This window comes from Mya arenaria, chromosome 2, assembly GCF_026914265.1.
Source record: "Mya arenaria isolate MELC-2E11 chromosome 2, ASM2691426v1".
NCBI classification, from domain to species: Eukaryota; Metazoa; Mollusca; class Bivalvia; order Myida; family Myidae; genus Mya; species Mya arenaria.
Genome location: NC_069123.1, coordinates 61,407,014 through 61,428,897, shown reverse-complemented (window position 1 = coordinate 61,428,897; position 21,884 = coordinate 61,407,014). Strand labels below are relative to the sequence as shown.

Below are 21,884 nucleotides of genomic sequence, written 5' to 3'. Positions count from 1 at the left end.
AGGTTATAACTGACAATAGAGATGGGCCTGAGAATTCGATCTATTATAATCAAACAAGAATTACCATTGATGCAAAGAATCAATTTTTCTGTAGTGGTAACAAATTCGAATGGAAATGAATGTCAGACAAACAAAATATCAATAGTTTTTTTTTTTAAATGTTCTTTTATCAGTTTCAGTTTAACACCAGATGACTGCTCGCATCCAGCCAATGTGTACAATTAGGAATGAAATGATACGGTTTTTGTATGCCAAGAAAGGTTGCTATAGATTTTGCGATACACTAGTCCTGTTTTACGATAATTGTGATAAGTATTGTTTTTTTATTTTTTGCAGGTAATTACAGATACACTGATAAGACTCATGTATGTAATAAAAACCTTCATTAGCATGCTATTACTGTTTACTTATTTATCTGTTATCACATTTAAGAAATTCAGATCACAGTTGCATGTTTATTAAACAGTATATAACAGTATTATTATTCATTTTTTACACACGGCAAAACAATACCCTATTTACTCAAAGTAATATGCAAGTAATATTTACATTAAAAGTAGTTACATTTGATTATCAATTATCAAATTTTTCCCATAATCCATAACTTACTAACAATTTCAGTTTGATAGCTCTGCGATCTGATCTTTTGTCAGCAGTCTTATATCACTGGTTTTCAGATATTTACGAAAAAATTGGCTCGTTCCAAACAAAAAATAAAAAAGTTGTCAAAACGGTTTATCTGTGAGAGTGCAGCTTTAAGAGGCCATTTAACAAAAACCTCTAATCCTTTTAAAAAGATGCACAAATTTGAAAGACAATTACTAAAGCTGATTTGAACCTCTGTTCACCCCATATTTTATATGGAAGAGGATTTTTTGTCTGGTGGAACATGATGACAAATTGCAGCACCAGGAAAACACCTATTCCTATGGCAGAAGATATTTGTTATTCTTCGTTTACAATCTAAACAAACAGCACTTGATAAAACAAGCAACACATCAAGAGAAGGAATTGCATGGATGTTTTGCAGCGCAGGTGACATTATCATTAGTTTTCTAAAGCTTAAATAAAAGAACGAGCAAAGGTTGAACTTCAAATGATTGCACCTGTTTTAGAAAATATTACACTCATATAAATGTAAACAACAAACTGATGATGGAAAATAAAAGATATAAAATATCAATATATCAATTTAATTTAAAGCCACTTTTTCATAAAAAAATAATGATTTACCACACGCTCACCAATCTCAGAATCAGGCTTTATCAGTATGATTTCAGCAAATAAGAATATCTATCTATCATTGAAAATCTTTTTCAGTTACCAAAGCTACATCAATCTTAAATGAATAATTTCTGAATTGAAAGCAAATTTGGTGCATCATTGTGAGCCAAGCTGGAGTGACGTACCCTGATTTTTGCCCGGGCTGCTTCAACACCTTGAGGCTGGCCTGCAATCGACACCTGCAACACATGTAGAATTATTATCATATGTCATTATCTTTTATGAAAATTGAATGTGTATAGATTACCTGGAATAAGTCCTCAAATTCCAGATTGTATCAGCAACATTTTACAGATCAGTGATTAAATTTCATGGATGTTTAACGAAAGCAAAAGGACAGCCCAGTACACTAGAGCTATCACAAGTGTTGACTGCCCCCACACACATATTATTGATTGACTCAGGCAAATTTCGAAATAACAAGAAAAAGAAAATAAGTATCTTCCATGGCCGAGAGTGTAAGATAGGTTCATCCAGACCCCAGCGTAGGGTATTTGTAAGATAGGTTCATCCCGACCCCAACATAGGGTATTTGAAACACCCTACGCGGGGTTTGGGATGAACCTTTCTCCCACCTCAGATAAGTAGATCCAATAATTTAAACAAGCTAGAAATTCTTATCTTGCCCACGGACGAAGATAAAATGCCCGTATGGAACTCCTTTTTAATGGTCACCACATTGTAATTACCTCCCTTGTTAAAGACTGTTGTCTGTAGCATCTTGGAAACCTTGTCATGTGGCAATATTTAGAACTATTTCTCGCTTCAGATGTCACCATAAAACAGTTTTCACACACCTTTCAAGAAATAATGCTTCACTCTCCTTAGAACTATTTAAAGACCGATTCGACTATTGCATGTAGTCTCCCCTAATGGTAGCTAATTAGTCATTTTGCATTTCACATTAAATGTCTGTGGGGTATCTTTAAGGCTATGACTTAAATCCATTCCTATTGACCAGTTCTAAATGTTGTTATAGGAGTTGATCAGTGATAGTTCCAGTAAAACGTATGCGTCCATCTGACAGTGGTAAATTAGTTAAGTTGATAATGTAAGTTAAGAATATGGGCAATGCAAGGTATACAGGTAAACAGATAGGTATTTAAAGATCAATTAAAATGGTAACCAATACGTTTATAACAAAATTACAATGGTCAATTTCTTGCAACTTACAAGCAATTTTTTTGTTATTATGAAATATTACTTGTTTTCAAATACCTGTTTTCAAATATGACCATGACTGTGGTCAAACTGGTCACCTTGACCTATATTAAGTTGATCTAAAAATTATGACCAAGGTCATGAAGAACCTCCATTTTAAGATTGAGGACCTAAGGCTCACCTGTCCTCTAGTTATCAATTGGAAAACAGTTGTATACAAACCAACTGAACAACTTTTTGAAAAAAACAAAAACAAGGAGGAAAGCGTTTTATAAGTGTCAGTGTGCCTAAATTCACAGAGAGAGATTCACTTTTAAGGCCAACTGCACCTTTCATTTGTTTGGGCAGCTCTTATACCTGTTGCAACAACTGTTTTAAGTACCGGTAATGCATAAATGCCGGGCAGAATTGCTATTTTTGGATGAAACTTAAGCGGATTAAACGTTAATATGTAATTCACCTGATTACTTTTCTCCTGAACGTGATTCCCCCTGTTAGAGTCGGGGAAGTGCACATGACAGCCAGTCTCCTGCATGACCCGCTTGATGTTGTTTCCCCCTTTCCCGATCACGTGTGAGTGATCTGTGTATGAGACGTCCATCTTTAATGTGGCTCTGTTACTCTGAAACACAAGGAAATGTTTGTTATGTAACATGTAGTCAAATGATTTTCGGAGATACTACATGATTTTGATAAATGATGTAAATGCATAAAATATCAATATCCAAGAGTGATGCCTCCAATGCATCTTTCGTATATTTTTAATCCTGTTGGAGAATGTTCCCCTTTGTTTTCTTCTTAACATTAACTCCAATATCAGAATGATAACAAAGAAGGCGGAGCTTAACCATACAAGAGTGGCGTGTGAAAAAATACAATGATACTCCTTTAAATGCACACTACATGTTTTCATAAACATTGTGGAAACATCATGATACAAACAGTAACCTTACCCACAACCCTGGGGATTGAAATTATGTAACTGGGTGGGTAAAGTGGGTAACTATGACATATTTCACTTTCTTTCATAGTTTTCATCTGTAGTGATGTTCTCATTTCCTAAATTGAGTCTATTAAATTCATATAATTATATTGCATTAGTAGAAATTCTTATTCCATCATGATAATTATAAACTTCCTGAAATGATTTATATTCATGAAGATACTTTCATTTCTGGAAAATGTCAAATGGCAAAATGATTGAAATTCTATTAAATATTCCTGCCAAACTTTGAAACATTTAGAATTGAGCCTGACATTTATTGGAAACTGTGGTAACCAATCAAATTATATTTTATCTTAAATATGTGAGATTAAACACATTAACAAGCTTTTCTATCTTTTCCACAAAGTTGCTGATATATTCAAATCCATCTTTTTGTGTTTTCTGAAATCAATGTTATTGGTGAAATAGCAAGAAATTTTAGGGCTGATTCTCATTTTCAAACACAACCAGAAAATGCCTGCATCAAGCTATAACCTTTGCCAACTGCCCAGATGTAATAATAAAATGCTACCCAACTTCCCAGATGTAATAATAAAATGGTATGTGATTGTTTGTTTTTTGGTAACAAAGTAATGGTAACATAGAAAAATGGACTTGAACCATGGATATGTCAATATCACAATATCCCGATTTTTTGCTTCAAAAACCACCAGACAAGCTAACAAGAGCTGTCACAGAGACAGCGCGCTCGACTATTCCGCCGCTTTACGTGTGTATGGATTGAAAAGTTTTGGCGAAAAATGCATGGATCACTGTTAGATTATATTTCAATGCAATACATGATGTGCTGAGATATTTACATAAATTGAATGGAAAATATTTGAGGTGGTACGCAAACTTTAACATAAATTCTAAGTCGAAAAAGGGGCAAAATTTTGTCAAATTGCTTGATAGAGTTACCTCCTCCTGTGTAGAGGTTGTGGGCATGATGATGAACAAGCCTGCAAAGATTCCAAGCCAGATGTCAATGGACTTTGAAAATATTTGAGGTGGTATGCAAACTTTAACATAAAGCCAGATGTCAATGGACTTTGAAAATATTTGAGGTGGTATGCAAACTTTAACATAAATTCTAAGTAGAAAAAGGGGCATAATTTTGTCAAAATGCTTGATAGAGTTACCTCCTCCTGTGTACAGGTTGGGGGCATGATGGTGAACAAGTGTGCAAAGTTTCAAAGCCAGATGTCAATGGACTTTGAAAATATTTGAGGTGGTACGCAAACTTTAACATAAATTCTAAGTCAAAAAAGGGGCATAATTTTGTCAAAATGCTCGTTAGAGTTACCTCCTTCTGTCTACGGGTTGGGGGCATGATGGTGAACAAGTGTTCAAAGTTTCAAAGCCAGATGTCAATGGACTTTGAAAAAATTTGAGGAGGTACGCAAACTTTAACGTAAATTCAAAGTAAAAAAGGGGCATAATTTTGTCAAAATACTTGATAGAGTTACCCCCTCCTGTGTACAAGGTGGGGGCATGATGTTGATTGAGTGTGCAAAGTTTCCAAGCCATATGTCAATATTTGAGGTGGTACACAAACTCTTACAAAAACTTTAACATAAGTGTTTACGCCGACGCCGACACTCGGGTGACTAGGATAGCTCTCCTTATTCTTCGAATAGTCGAGCTAAAAATGCATACTCTGGCTTTGCATTTTTAAATTTCATTTATTTTCACAATCTACATGTACATAATTATAAACAATGCTAGTATCACAGAAATAGCTTTTATAGATCTCAACTACAAAGAAATCCATTTTTTATCTTTCCCATTCTAATAATGATAAAGAATATTAATCCTCTGTGGGGTATTAAATACACACTGAAATTTTAATTGATAATCTAGGCTTCATGGGATGAACTGTAACAAATATTTACCACACAAACCATAGATTTATTAAACATTTAAAGAGTTTTAACCTTTGATGTCTGGCATGGAGGTAAATATGGCAGATAATTGGTTCTGCAGTCAATGAACAAAGCAAAATGTTGCAACAGAACATTGGAACATTTAATTATGTAAACCTGCAATGGGTTATTGCTTTTTTACAAGTTTATGAGTCTTTTTGTCAGAATCATGCCTGTCTATACATCAAACCATTGTCAGTTCTTGTATTATATGAAAAATATAGGTTAATACATAATTATGGCAAAAAAACAACAAAAAAAAACAGCAGTAAAGAAATCATTCTCTGACAGACTAAAGTAGATCCTTGCATTACAAAATAATGTGAAAGAATTATTTTCGAACAAAAATATTAACATAAAAGTACCACCTGTAAAAATATTATAAAAACGATAAGGTTCTCTTTTGTCCTACAGAATATAAAAAAGAGTAAGCTTCTTTTACATCACAACTGGTTATCATGTACAATTTAAAAGAAAACAAAAGTTTGAATGTGGTACTTCAGCTATAAAAGAAAATGAGCATATCTTTAACTGAAACTTGTTTTCTCTCCTTGTTTTCAACTAAAGAAATTTCTATATTCATTGTTAAATTGCATGTTTGTAGAAAAAAGCTATAATAAAATCTTGTGGGTAAAAAGCTATATTGCATTTTATCAACAAATCTCTTAGAACAAGCCCTGAAAAGTCTTAGTATGTAAGAGGTTACATCCTAGCAGTAAATCAGAACTCTCTTAAACAATAATTAATATTCTATATTCTGAGCTCTTCAATATAAGAGAAAAATTCATTGCCTGTCCTCTTTCTATCAATTTTAAAGCAGAAACAAGTTGCTATAATTTGAATGCAATTTACAGACAATTGTTTGTAAACAGCAGATGAATGGGTTTTACTTCATACGTTTATTTAGCAATTTTAAACTGTTTTCATTCCAGGATCTTCAAAATATAGGCCAAGCTACATAAATTGACATCAGATAGTTAGAAAACATTGAAAGCAGTAAAAACCTTTGGTTTATCTTTTAATATAATCTCGGATTACACCATGATTTACTATGATGCAATACAGGCAACACTTAACCAACAAGCATATGTTTGAGTTATTTGTTTTGCAATCTTCAATGCAAACTGTTTGGTTTGTTGGTGCATTCATCAAAACCAATCTAAAAGATTTTTTAAGAAATCCATATAAAAATCTGTTGAAGAAGTAGAACAACCATAATCATCTATCCAAAGATGGTATTTCTTACTGGTAATAAATTATACATTTCAGTTCTAGTTATTGTCTGTAGCTGATAAATATAACTTCTCTTCAAGAAGCAATAAAAGGCAATGTTGGCTTAACAATAAATACCTAGCAGGTCCCCCAAGGTGAAAAAGATTCTTTAAAATTCAGATGATATAATACACTTTAGTTTTGTTTTCAAGGAGTTTAAATAGTGCTATTTAATTTAAGAGCTTAAGTCAATAGCTTTAAATGCACACATGTGAGAAATATGAGCAGTTACAAACTGTATCATAATTCATTGAAGGCTTCACATATTATTAAGATGATTCCTACACATGTCAATAATTAAAAAGAAAAGACTCACAGTGTGTGGCATTTAAGCATCAATAGAGAATAAGACAGAAAGTTTAAAACCACCATTTGTGGTTAAAGACCATAAGGTTAATTGAGCCACAATTACATGTAATTTCTGGCATTATGATTTAATTCCACTCATACCAAACATAAAACATTTAGTAAAAATACTGTTACTTAAATGGTTGTACCTTTGTATCTAGGACAGACATGATGAGATCTTTTGCGACCCGGATGTCATCTGGCAGCCCTATCACCTTGATGTGTGGGTCTGCAATATGGGGATAAATACTCTGTGAAACATGTAAAGAGGTACATAACATCACAACATATCACAGAATAATCCTTCAGCGACAACCATCAGATCAAATATTCAAGAAAAAATGCTATGCACAGTGTAATTACATTTTTTAATAAAATAACAACGCAAAAAAAGTGATAGTTCAGTTTTGTCATTTACTTTAAAATTGCATAAATTGTTTTCCTCCTTTTTTCAAAAGCAAATAACCGTAACAGAAGTATATGTCTTTGCAGAGCTAGGAAACAACATTTTCTTGCAAAATACTCATTTCTTATTATGGATTATAAATGGAATTTCAAAGGTGGAAATTTTAACCAGTATTTTGAATTTGATTCGACCAATTAATTTTGATATGAGTTAATAAGAGTTCTTAATCATTTGTTTGCCGTTTCTAACACATTATGAGTTCTAAATCCATTCGCCTATATCTAAATAGGTTCAGTTGTAACTGTAATTGGACTGGGACTATTCAAACAAGCCACTGCAAATAAACTAAACCAACCAAAACAAAGAGTCAACATGACATGCTGACGAAGTCAACATGACTCAACTGAAAGTGAAGGTCTGATATCTGAAACCCTCTAGGATTCCTGCTACATTTCTGAGAGGGTCTGGTCATGAATGATTGCCGCATGATTGCTAAACATTTTGAGCCTCTTCACATCTACCTAGACCTGAACTCTGGTAAGTTTGCCATGTAACCCGAGGCGTGTTGTATCAGAGTTATCAAACATGCACACTGCTGGCTGTGATAGCCAGCCAGAGAATCATAAGATTCACGTGCCAGTCTGATTGATGGGCCTGTAGAGAGCAAGCAACCACTGCCACTGCTGGAGAACAGATAGAGCCAGAGAAATGGAAATCTGAGAGGCTCAAACAATGACTTGTTGTTCTGTCAATTCTCATAATCAGTAAATGCTTTCTTCTTCGGCAAACAATAAGCAACAACCTTCTATTTATAAAATTAAAAACTAATGATATGAGACAACGAAAGTAGTCACATTTACATTTATACACATTTCAATAGTTGAAATTATCCTGCCTATCAATATACTTAAAATTACATTTTTTTCCCAATAATTCTTACAATCAACGAATCTCTAATACTAATTCAATGAGTTATCCGTATTATCTTAACTTCCTAATCTGTATTAAACGTGTCACTGCAAATACATGTCATTAAAATCAATTATACCATTAATTCAATAGATACAGTTCTCTTTCATACAAAATAAAAATCAGATAGCAATTTGTCATCATAAATTTTGATTTTTACAATATCATGTTAATCCTTTATTTATAAACAGAAATGTTCAGATAATAAAAAAGCAAACAGAGAAAAGATATCATTGACTTTACTAGCATACAAATTTGTTTCCTATCTACGGGTCTATTAGATTGTCTCCTAATAAAAATGTCAGTTTTTTCTCTTCTATTATTAAATATTTACGGAATATTCACATGAAGATAGTCTGTGCCATTTTCAGTCAAAGAAGTCTTAAAGATTATATGGGGGCTGTTTCATCCCGGGATCCTTGGAGAGATTTTGAACTTAACAAGAAATTATCAACAGTGTAGAACTCAGGGATGAACATGGCTGGAAGTAGAAAACCCTTAACTCTACACCAGGGGGTCCAGAACCCCTTAAAACTCCTGGGTTTGGAGAATGTTTAGAGCCCAAAATTGCATTTAAATATGTCTGTACTACACAAAGTTGTTAATAGTAACCCCCCCCCCCCCAATAGTTTTGTTTGTTAGCCTACTCCTGGAGACAAAAAATCCTGAAAATCTGGGAAAATTCTCACCTGTTGGAAGCTAGGATTCTTGATAAAATGGCCCCATGTCTGTTTAAACCTTTTTAGTTATTGACAGGACATACAATGGTCTGAAATTGTGAAAAACAACCTACCTTTCTTTGATTTAGCACCAATTTTTAGCTTGGAAGGCCATGAGATCTGTGTGTTTGTTTCATCCATTATCTGAAAAAAAGAAAATGCACAGTAATTAACGCTCAATCCTTGAATCATTGTTACGCATCAGTTATAATAATCAACATTTCTCACAGAAAACACAAAATATTAATGCTAGATAACATTTCAGGACTTCAACATTATGAGAAGTCAAAGCTTTGGGTTATGGGGTATGTGTAAAATAATGGTTTTTAATGGAACACTCATTTACAGGAATTCATAACTATTCTTAGAGATTAAAGGATAGTCAAAGGTGCACTAATCAAGAATAGTTTGGTATTGGGTATATTCATTATACATGTGCCCATACAAGTATGACAATGACATTGAACTTGACCAGTTATACAACTTTTGACCCTTAACTGTGACATTTAATTTAGCCAAGCGGCCAATTGTATCAAACTGGTTATCCAAAATGTTTAATGATTGGCCAATATTTATCCAATAACAAATACTTACCAATCAAATTGTTTCAATGAGTCAACTAAAAAAAAAATATTCGGTGGTCAACAAACATTTTATACAATGGACTTATCCTTAGTTTTTGGTTTGGTCAGAGCTAGCCATAATATTCATTGATTGGTAAGTATTTATCCAATAAACTATTAACCAATTAACAATTTCATATAATTTTAACTAGCCAAAAGATACCCTGTGGACGACTTATAAATGTTTTATACAATTTACTCCAGATCTTTTCTCTTTAAGAAATAAAACCTGTCAGTAATGCATTGAGGAATTGTGTAGCCCGGGCACAATATGTTCCAGAAAAGCAAATATTTTTCTAGGAAAAAAATGAGGAATGGGCAGAAGAAGCCTCCATTATTGTAGATGTTACAATCAGTTTTAATTACTGCATGAACAGTGGTAAGAAACCACAGTCAGATGCAATGAAGGAAAAAATTCTTCCTGACTGATTGGCCAGATGCAAACGTATTTCAGAAGCAGTTTTTGTGATTATTACTAGTCTATCAAGCTCCAAACAAGTATCAATTTCTAAGCAAATGCGCCTATGCACCTCGAAAATATATTCGTGGCTGCAAAACGTCATTTACTCATGCAGTAAAATGATTGGAGCAGCAACATTTCCATTTATTAATACAGGCATTACTGACTCATCTGACACAAGGCAGTTACCCTGTTCATGACAACACAACATGTTTGGGTAATGCATTTTCCATATGTCTGCTTTCTAACCTAAACAACTGTTGCTCAATCACATTTTCATATTCTCAGGTAGGTACATCCCAGTGGTTACCCAGATTTTTCTGTGCGAAAATCCAAATCATCTGAAACCTTTAAAATGTTTCCCCCCCTCCCCCCCACCCTAAAAAAGTAATTTCTTCTCCTGCTTTTACCCTGGTCACATCCGCACTATGAGCTCTGTATGAGTAGGTTTTCAGCAACACTGTTGCAAAATCGCACAGAGTCCATTTGGACACTTGCTAGCATTGTGCGTAATTTTTTAACTTTTAGAAGAGTTGGGGATGTGGTGAAAATGTTTCGCCCGGCTCAGGAGTTCTTACCAAACTCCTATTCAGAAACAGCTCTCAAGGGCTCCCAATAGAGCTTGTACTAGCATTGTATGATGTCTGCGTGGATTTGGAACACCATAGACCCTGAAGAACTGCCAGTGCTAAAATAACTATTGCAGGGAAGTTGCACAGTCAATGTACCATGTCCATATACCTTGGATACTGGGAAGGGAACTTGCCATGAATGCACGAGGGCCCCCAGGGTTAGCGTTCGCCTTGCTTACTTCATACAACAACCTTAGGGATTAAACATGATATAATACAAGTTCGTTGCAAGCTCCACACAACTTGTGTGCAATGTCTGTAAGGTTTCCTACGAATGCATCCTACTAATGATCTTACAGGGCCCAAAGGCATGTGACAAGAAGCTGTGGTTGTAAGGAGACCATACAGAACTAAAGTTAGTCATTATAATTTTATATGGATATACCAAGTAGGCATTAGCTTTCTTGTAGCACAGTGGATGATAATTCTTCCATTACTGATTGTCATTTATTTATACATATTTTCCCAACCCTTTCAAGCCAATCATTGTATAAATCTGTTATCGCTTTGCTTATCTTAAGTTATCTAATCCAATTAGTGTAACATTGTGACATTATTCCTCTTTGAAATCAACAAAACAAAGGTGTTCTGAGACAAAAACTTGAAAACCCATCGATCTGGTACCTGGCTGCCACTTTTCTTGATATTCCCTGATAACATGACTACCAACTGCCACAGAAAGTTTTCCAAGTGCATACTTGTGCATCAAAGCGATAAGGAATCTTCAAAAAAATTGTGTTTTATGACCGATAAGAAAAACTGCAAGTGCTGAATTTCAATTTAGTACCACAAAACTACAAAAAAAATACACCTCTGAATTTAGTTAAGGCTTGCTAAAGATGATGTTTGAGGCTTACATTTGCAATTTGTTTCCCAGCTTGCAGTGAATGGGCTGAGATGCAACATGGATACAGACAAACATTTAGCTTACAAGGTGGGCAAATGTTCCACTTAATTGAATGCATGGCTGGTAGAACAAGTTGTTGTCTTGTTTCATGTTTGATTTTTGTGGAAACACAGCTACATTTGTAATAGGGAAACCTTAAGTAATCCAAAATTGCATAACTAACTGGCAAACTGAACTGCCTTGATATTACCACTGAGAACATTGTTTAGGTTTACTTTTTACTTTTGTCAAATTTATCATAACCAAACACCTTACCCGTTGGAAAAAATCTTCTGCTGCTTCATCTTGACGTTCCCAATTTCCTGCAATAAACAAAATAACATTTTACTATTTGTCCCCATAAGAATTAAAAGTGAAAAAAATATCAATGTGAACAAATTGGACAATGTTCCATGCAATGTGGAGTGCATAGACAATCTTCCTTGATGTAATGCTGTGGATGTGTGAGTGGATGGATCAGACACTGATGCATTGTTGGTGGAGAGATTGGATAATGCACCACTAAATGTGGAAGGATTGGACAATGCTCCATGGATCAATAATGGTTTGGAAATGTTCCATGAAGTGTGCAAGGATTGGAAAATGTTCCATAGAGGTCATGCCCTGAGTTTGCAAGGATTGAACCATGCCCCATGGTTTAAGAAGAATTGGACCATGCTCCATGGAGTAAGAGCGATTGGACATTGCTAAATCAGTGTGTGTGTATCCAATGATTAATTGCACAAGAGTTTGCCAATGCTTAATAGAATGTGCAAGGATTGCTCAATGCTCCATTGGGCACACACTGTATATGGAGTGTGTAAGGATTTGACAATGCTCCTTGGAATGTGCAAGAATTTGGACAATGCTTCATGGGGTGTGCACGGATTGGAAAATGTTCCTTGGGGTGTGTAAGAATTGGACAATGCTACATGGGGTGTGCAAGGATTAGACAAGGCTAAATGGAATGTGAAATGATTGGACAATGCTCCATGGAGTGTGCAAGGATGTGTGAAGGGATTGGATAATGCTTCATCGAGTGTTAAAGGATTGGGCAATGCTCCATTGGGTGTGGAGCATATACTGTAAATGGATTGTGCAAGGATTGGACAATGCTCCATAGGGTGTGCAAGGATTGGACCATGCTACATAGGGTGTGCAAAGATAAGACAATGTTCCATGGGTTGTGCAAGAATTGGACAATGCTACATGGTTGTGCAAGGATTAGACAATGCTCCGTGGGTGTGGAGCACACACTATAAATGGAGTGTGAAAGGATTTGACAATCCTCAATGGAGTGTGCAAGGATTTAACAATGCTCAATGGAGTGTGCAAGGATTGGACAATGCTCCATGGGGTGTGCAAAAATTGGACAATGCTCCATGGGGTGTGCAAGCATTGGACAATGCTCTATGGAGTGTGCAAGCATTGAACAATGCTACATGGAGTGTGCAAGGATTAGACAATGTTCCATGGGTTGTGCAAGGATTGGACAATGCTACATGGGCTGTGCAAGGATAAGACAATGCTCCATGGGGTGTGCAAGGATTGGGCAATGCTCCATGGGGTGTGCAAGGATTGGACAATGCTACATGGGGTGTGCAAGGATTAGACAATGCTCCATGGGGCGTGCAAGTATTGGACAATGCCACATGGGGTGTGCAAGGATTGGACAATGGGGTGTGCAAGGATTGGGCAATGCTCCATGGGGTGTGCAAGGATTGGACAATGCTACATGGGGTGTGCAAGGATTGGACAATGCTCCATGGGGTTTGAAAGAATTGGACAATGTTACATGGCTGTGCAAGGATTGGACAATGCTCCATGGGGTGTGCAAGGATTGGACAATGATACATGGCTGTGCAAAGATTAGACAATGCTCCATGGGGTGTGCAAGGATTGGACAATGCTACATGGAGTGTGCAAGGATTAGACAATGCTCCATGGGGTGTGAAAGGATTGGACAATGTTACATGGCTGTGCAAGGATTGGACAATGCTACATGGCTTTGCAAGGATTAGACAATGCTCCATGGGGTGTGCAAGGATTGGACAATGCTATATGGCTGTGCAAAGATTAGACAACGCCCCGTGGGGTGTGGAGCACACACTGTAAATGGAGTGTGCAAGGATTTGACAATGTTCAATGGAGTGTGCAAGGATTGGTCAATGCTACATGGCTGTGCAAGGATTAGACAATGTTCCATGGGATGTGGAGCACACACTGTAAATGGAGTGTGCAAGGATTTGTCAATGCTCCATGGGGTGTGCAAGGATTAGACAATGCTCCATGGGGTGTGCAAAGACTGGACAATGCTCCATGGGGTGTGCAAGGATTGGACAATGCTCCATGTGGTGTGCAAGAATAAGACATTGCTCCATGGAGTTAATGGAGTGTGGAGGGATTTGACATAGATCCATTAAGTGGTGATGGTTGTCCGGTTAGCACAGTGGTTAGCGCACTCACTTCTCACCAAGGTGACTCGGGTTCGATTCCTGGCCTGGGCGCATGTGAGTTTGGTTAATGGTCACCAAGCCGGACAAGTGGGTTTTCTCTGGGTACTCCGGTTTCCCCCACAACACAAGACCACAGTCTCATGCAACATTGTGACAACGAGAGTGATTAATATAAGTTCTAATAGCTTGTTTCACAATCGTAAAATTGAATAAAGATTAAACTAAGTGGTGTTGGATTGGACAATGCTCCATGGAGTTTGGAGAGACTGGACAATGCTCCATGAAGTTTGAGGAGATTTGGCAATGCTCCGTGGAGTGTGGCGGGATTGGACATTGCTCCATGGAGTGTGGAGGAATTTGACAGTGCTCCAAGGAATGTGGAAGAACAAGAAAATATTCCATGAAGTGGGGGTGTAAGGATTGAGTGTCAAAGAAATAGAATTTGTTTCATGTATTGTGTAAATAACAGAAAATAAGCCATGGTTTGTGAGAAAAAATGTACAATGCTCAGAAGAGAATAAGAGGATTGGACAATGCACATTTGAGTGTGGAGGGATTTGACAATGTCTGATAGAGTGTGGAAGGACTGGACAATACAGGAGTGGATCCAGGATTTGACATAAGAGGGGTGTAACTTTTTTACCTGAACCCATCCCTCCAAAACTAATTTGGTTTTAGGGGTGCCAGAGGTTTTTTTGGTACTCCCCCACAAAATTTTAACAATTTCCAGCCCAAAATGGTGCTATTAAGGTATATTTAATAACCATTTTTTCCCCTTTACTGAAATAAAAAAGTAAATTTAAATGATTTTTTTTGGGGGGGAGGGGGCTGGAGCTGCTTGTGCAATTCTCTATAACATGTGAAAGGATTGGGTAATGCTTCATGACTGATGGAAGGACAATTAATCCACAGATCTGATGATTTGCAATGTGTGGTGAGCCAGGTTTCCACTGCAGTAAAAAATTAAGCAATTTTCCAGATGTCATTACATAAAAAATTATCATGTAATTTCAATGCAAAATGTGTTAAAATTGGTTTGCATTGTTCTCAGTGAAAATACACTTGAGCATCATATTGAATCTAGAAGCTCATGTAAAACAGTGTCTTCCCTGAAAATTCTGTTAATGAGCATGCAATTGAAGAACAGACACCAACCACAAGGTTTTTTTTATTTCTTTGAACTGATTCTTTCGGGCAATAAATCCTAAGTCTCACAATAATTTCAACTCATGCAGGGAAACTGATGCTTTACTGAAATGTTATATAATATGCATCAAATTACGTTCAATTGGTTATAAATTTTAAAAGGTGAAAAAAAAACAGTAAATAAATTTGTAATCCTAGCTTAAAAGCAATCCTTCCCTAACCTATGTTTGCCTATTCCACTAAAGTTTTATGTTAGATTCATGGCCACTCAGCAACTGTTCTGCAAATTTTAAGTCTAGGTGGGATGGATTAATTCATCATTAAATCATTTAATAATCACTCTTGATTCAAGAAAACAAATGTGTTTGCATTGGGTTATTTAAAAAAATCTGGCTGCTAGAGCTAAAATCAACTGAGTTTGTATATCATACACTTTATTGAATTTGGGCATTACATATTTTCAGTTGTGATGTGTTTCTCAAAATATTTCCTCCAAATGATAAAATGACATATCAAAGACACATAAATGATATGAATGAATCAAGTGCCCACTACATAAAAGCTATTATTCTCAATCATTCACCCCTTGTTTCACCACCATTTACAGGTTCAAAAAAATGCATAACTCTTCAAAACTTTTGTACAGATAGTGGCCCTTTATTAACTTAGCTATATCCAAATTATGGGTTGTAGATTGACCATGGAAGCTAGTCACTGTCTGCTACTTACACATCTCTAAAACCATGAAAGGTACATTGAAAAAAATTACCTCACTAAAATACAATAATTGTGTACATAATCACAGGCCTCTATGCACCTTTAGCAACTGTCTATTTGACAAGGAGCCTGGGGGGTATAAGTCACATGTTATCTGAGAAAAACTGACAACTAAAACTAGGTTTTATTTACATGACCACATAACCACAAAACCACAACCTACATAAAACCAATGAAGTAATGCTAGATATATGAGATAAACTTGTTCATGTTCCTATTTAATGGACAAACTGTTTTTAATTAAGAACAACAAAAGTCATCATCCTCCTCCTCATCATCATCATCAGCAGCAGCAGCAGCAGTAGCAGCAGCAGCAGCAGCAGCAGCAGCAAAGCAACAACATTATGACATCAAGAACAGATGGTGATCATTAATTTTAAAGAAGCTTTCAGGAGTGTTATCAAGATCAGTAAACCCTCCCACATGCAAGCATTGTCTGAGGCAAATCAGGTTAAGTTGTAGATATAATGGGGACTAAAGATTTGCTAATCCATCACTAATACCATGCTGATCAAAGATTATCCCTTCTATCGCTAAAGTCATTAAATGTTCATTAATAACTTGGTAAATAAACATATCTCTTTTTGTTTGTGAACACAAACATTTGCTTTCAGAGTAGATTGGAAAAATATTTATCTTTAAATTCTTTAAATTGTTTGCTTCTGCTTAACAAATAGAAGAATATCTACTAGCATGATTTAACAGACCTACTATTTAATTTTTATTTTGAATTAATTGTTATTTTAAAGTTTAGGATTGTTTGACCATAGGTTTCTTCATATTTTTTTTACATTTTCTTCATATACATTTTAACTGGGCATATAGCATATTTACATGTACCAGATTGTTATTTATCAATAACTTCCCTCAGAAGCCTTTTACTCCTCTATCCATAGCCTCATACATATGCTTTTTCTACAGTTTATATAAGGGGGGGATTACTTAGGGGCGGGCTGATGTGCATACATGCCATATTTCTGAGAGGTTTACCAGTGGATTTTGGTCTGAATTCCCAGGGATTTTGATATTACACCAGGGGTTTTTTATGCAGCTAAATTTAGGACAATATCTACATTTATGACATAAGATTAAAATAAATACAGAAATACACTCTAATTACAATAATTTTTGGACTAGTCATCATGATCCTTTTTCACACTCAAAATAGTATGGATGCTTTCCACTGTCAACCTTCAGCTAGTTTCTAATAAAATAAATATTATTATTTAATTTTTTTAATTCCAGGGGATATGGATCCCCTGGCGGGGGACCAGGGGATGGGTCGAAATTCCGAGGGATCCCCCCCCCCCACACTTGGGGATATGGCATGTATGGATGTGGCCACTTTTTTTATTCATTAATGTATAAATTAATTTGTCTGTCTTTAATAATTAACACATTCATACTTATTTTTCTATATTTTATCAGTTTCAAATTTAAGTAACTATGTTTATGACCATTTCTATGAAACATGGCAGTCAGCAATAGCATAAATATCTGTTCAGATCTTACATTAATTAAACTAACAATCAGAGGTAAACAGTGTCTTTAAATTGTTATTTAACTGAAAAGCAACTGTCAAACAAATAAATTATAACAATTACTGACAGATCATCTCTTTATTTAGACAAAAGACCCCTATAGTGCTTCATATTGAAATCTGACGCGTAAAACAAAGATACCATCAACATTTAACAATCGACTCCCGTTGACAGTGCTGCCCTGGGAAGAATAAAAGACACTGGATTGTTATGTTTTGAAATTTAAATTTGCTTTAACTGCCAAAACTGACTGGGTCAGCCAATAAAGGTGATTTAGTACAAGCAACTATTCAATTCATTGAACATGTAAGCCAGTAAGGTAAAAAATATTTTACCACAAACTTCTGATTTTTTTCAAGATGTTAACCAAAGCATTAACTTTAAAATACTGATATGTCCCCCTGCCTGTTTTTCACCTATATTTGTAATAATAAGCCCAGGCAAAAAATGTCTGAAAATTTTATGATATTGGTTCAATTTAACATTACCATTTCGCTTTCTATAATATGATTCTCGATGCAGACTCAGATGAGCCACTAGAGATAGACATTCAATAATAAACCTTGAATAATGTTATGAAATCTAATATAATTTTGTCAAATGGCTTGTAAAGAGGTAATCAAGTGAATACTTGAAAACGTAAGTCAATATCACCTAAACATAGCACTCTATACTGATTATTCGTGTTGACATTGCTTATCAATAAAGACGGCTATGGACATTTTCAAATTAAAGTTATTGAATAGAAAACAGTATGAGTCAGTGCGGATATACGAGGTCACCAACAATGCTCTTGTAATATCTTAAAGCAAACACAGCCATTGATTACTACCTTCATATGTCAGCAAAATCATCTACAAAATTTGTTGTTCAAAAAGTAAACACATTTGAACTATTGAGGACAGGTTCTTGATAGTTATTTGACACATTGAAGCTTTAATATTAGAATCTTAAATACTGTAAAGACCACTTAAATAGCTTAAGTAAAAATGTATCAGGTTTTTAAAATTATTTTACATTTAAATTAATAAAGTGAATTTGAGTTTTTTATACATTGCATATGGCAGTTTTATGGTTTTATGTGGTAATGGCCAGGCCTAAAAAAAATGAGTTAACTGATACATCTTGTCCTAAAACAGGTAGGTAAGATTTTTTTCTTTTCTTTTTTAATAGGCTTTTTATAAAAATGTTATTGTTTTCATTGGGTAATGGAATTAAAGTAATTTTGTCAACCAATTAAGTGAACAATATTATAGTGAAACACCAGATAATCCATTCAAATGGCTAGATGAGTATCAACTAATGAGGAATAACTACAGTCTTAAAGCCTAATTGACCTGAAAGAAATTATTACATACATGTCAAAAAAAATATCAGCATTTATACAGTATGCAGGTTTTCTATGTGTCTTAATTTTGTTCCAGTGACTGGTGCCCCCAAGCAGGTGAGCTAGCAAACCAACCATGTTAACTGGAGTATAAGATCTGGAAAACTCTGTAACCCTAATCCAAACACTCAATCCTACAATGTCAGAGGTCACTGAGGGCATTAAAGATGAATCATTTACTGAACTGGTCTTCTTGCCATTTCACAAGTATCATTCACAATCTGAGACAGGTCAAAACCATTCCATGTACTGACAATCACAGAAGCAGGAGAGTATATGGTACTTCTATTTAATCTTACAGACAAACAGTTAAACAGCTTTCATGGTTTATTTTATAGATACTAAATAGTAAAGGAAAATGTTCTAAGTTTCCAACATTAAAATGATATGCAACCAAAGCCTTAAATAAGTTAGGTCACATCCATAAATTAATACACCAATATTAATACACCAATTTAAAATATTTTATTGTAGGATTTCAGATTTTTCTATTTAACTCTGTCAATGGCAAGTTGTATAGAAACAATGTGACATTGAATTAATATATGTCATGAAAATAACATGCAAGTAGGCAAAATGTACAAACATTGTGTAATGAACTTCTAATTAATGTTCATAATAGTTTTAAGATATTGAAGAAAGTTTGTGGTATTGAAGAAAATGTTTTTATCAAATGTATGCAACCCAGATAAAACAGAAATGTCCCTCACACACTGAGCAAAGACAGTACCTCAGCAAGTCCTGTTACCACCTTTAGCACGTGCCCTAGAGTCTGACTTACCAATTCACTTTTTATCCAGGCAATTATTTAATTGTACAGTATATATTCAAATGATTTTAGCATTATTTCTGCGAGAAGATGCAGTGGAAATAGTGTGCCACTAAAAGAAATTGTGTGTAGATTGTAAACTGTGTCAATATAATCTCTAAAAACAATAAAGATACTGTATAATTGTATCATTCGCTTATTACATGTATATAACTATCTAAGACTAAAATACCGTACCTTGAAGCATTTGCTCCAACTTTTTTCTGTCGACACGAAATCTTTCCTCAACATATCCATTGTCAAGCACATTGTCTTTGGTTTGTAGTGTGTTCTCCCCTTTATCCGATCCTGTTTCACTTAACACAGCCGAGTCTCTCATTTCAACTCGGCGACTTTGAGAACTGTCAGCCATTGCATACTTGTTGTCAGTCTGAATCGAGGCTTATGCAAGTTTCTGGAGAGGGGTAAACTCAAAACGTTGTTTGACTGTCAAAATGCGGTTACATTACACTATATTGAGTTGTATGTATGTATACACGTATTTCTTTAGACCTTGCGGTCAAGGATAACCCGTGAAAGTGCAAGCACTTATTTCCAACGGGGTCCTTTGTTTTTGCTGAAGGGACAGCACGCTGAAGAGACAGTGGTGGGATACAAGGAAGTCCGGGTGCGATACCCTAGCTCTTTTTTGAAGAGACCCCTTGGTTCTTTTACGTGCTCGGTGTATATAAAACACCGAAACACGGGGTACAACTTTCCTGGGTTAAACCAGTACTGAGTACACCACTTTTCCAAGCACTACCCTTTAAATGCCGAGCGCCAGGCAAGGGAGCTACTTGTACCAATTGTTAACGTCTTTTGGTATGACGCGGCCAGGGATCGAACCCACGACCTCCCGCTCCGTAGGCGGATGCTTAGCCACTAGGCCACGGAGATAAATTAAAGATAATTTTAATTATGTGCCGAATTTACTATGCTTTATGGTGCCGAGTCAATTGGGTGTCGAATTGGCCGAATTATCTTGGTGTCGAATTGTCCAATTACCCACATCATACATGTACTTTGTTTATCCGATAATGTTAAACAACCATCAGTGATTACATCGTGTCATTCCCATAAGCTTTTTATGAATCATGATTTTAAAAACTTCTTTCGAACACGGAAAAACAGATGTTTAATAATTTAAATAAAGAACGCTATATGAAAATATTTCAACCGAATCCTATCATTCGTGTTGAATCCCTTCTCCCCCAGGTGCCATCATTCACAATCAACCGCATAATTATCCTGAATCTACTCCTTAATCCATAAGGATCAGACGCCAATTCCATCGTGCTGCATGAAACAGTATGCAAAGGAGATGTCCCCACTGTACTAACTACTAACGCGTGCTTTCCAGGCTCTATCGAAAGCCCAATACTGGTCAGCCTTCCTCACCTTCATCTGCTGTAAGGTCATGAAACACATAATCACAGCAACGGGTCATGCAACCTTGAAGCTTACAACATTATCTTCTTGTGATATGGTTGATGCACTAAACGTGTTTTGATATCATTCGCTATATGCAAACAGACATTTAAAATATAAAGTTTTTTTTATTTACAAGTGTAGATTGTGTGATAGTCAGGTTACTCTGTACTCTGTTACGTGTCTCGGTAAGAATTTCAACTTTTGATTGCCTAGTTACCATATAGCTGAATTGCAGTACATTCTTTATGAAGATCTAAGGAAGGTACGCGAAAAAGCGATTTGTCGGAAACTGCTTTCCGTCGGAAACTGCTTCTCAACCAGTATATATTACGCAGTAAAGCCAAATTATTTTGGCTATGAAATATATATGGGAGTAGGAAAAATAGTCACGAAATTCGACCCCAAAAAATGCTAGTTCTCTGATAGCCTCATTAACCTCCGGCAATTTATAGAAATTTATCAGTGAAATAAAAATGATAGATCACTGTTTTAAACAGAAACAATGAGATAAAAAGTTATATATTTCACTTTTTTAATCCTAGCCACCTACTGTACATGTAGCTATCACTTCCGAAAATTAAACGCTACTGAGGCTTAAACACAATTCCACTCATTCCGAAATGACGTTACGTTCGCATCCTTGTGAAAACCAAAACTACATAATTTTT

General features: G+C 35.5%; 1 protein-coding gene across 2 annotated transcripts in view; it reads right to left on the bottom strand.

The window, feature by feature from the left end:
- The window catches only part of LOC128211434 (protein bicaudal C homolog 1-like), a 45,235-nt gene extending 25,055 nt beyond the window's left edge, over nucleotides 1–20,180 (bottom strand). For both annotated transcript variants that reach the window (XM_052916225.1, XM_052916235.1), the window contains exons 1-6: nucleotides 19,984–20,180; nucleotides 11,947–11,993; nucleotides 9,144–9,213; nucleotides 7,125–7,204; nucleotides 2,906–3,067; nucleotides 1,410–1,463 (exon numbers count right to left, since the gene is read on the bottom strand). In XM_052916225.1, coding sequence (XP_052772185.1) covers nucleotides 1,410–1,463; nucleotides 2,906–3,067; nucleotides 7,125–7,204; nucleotides 9,144–9,213; nucleotides 11,947–11,993; nucleotides 19,984–20,158 — 588 coding nt within the window. In that variant the 5' untranslated portion in view covers nucleotides 20,159–20,180. The remainder of the gene's footprint in view (nucleotides 1–1,409; nucleotides 1,464–2,905; nucleotides 3,068–7,124; nucleotides 7,205–9,143; nucleotides 9,214–11,946; nucleotides 11,994–19,983) is intronic.
- Between the last annotated feature and the right edge of the window lie 1,704 nt (nucleotides 20,181–21,884).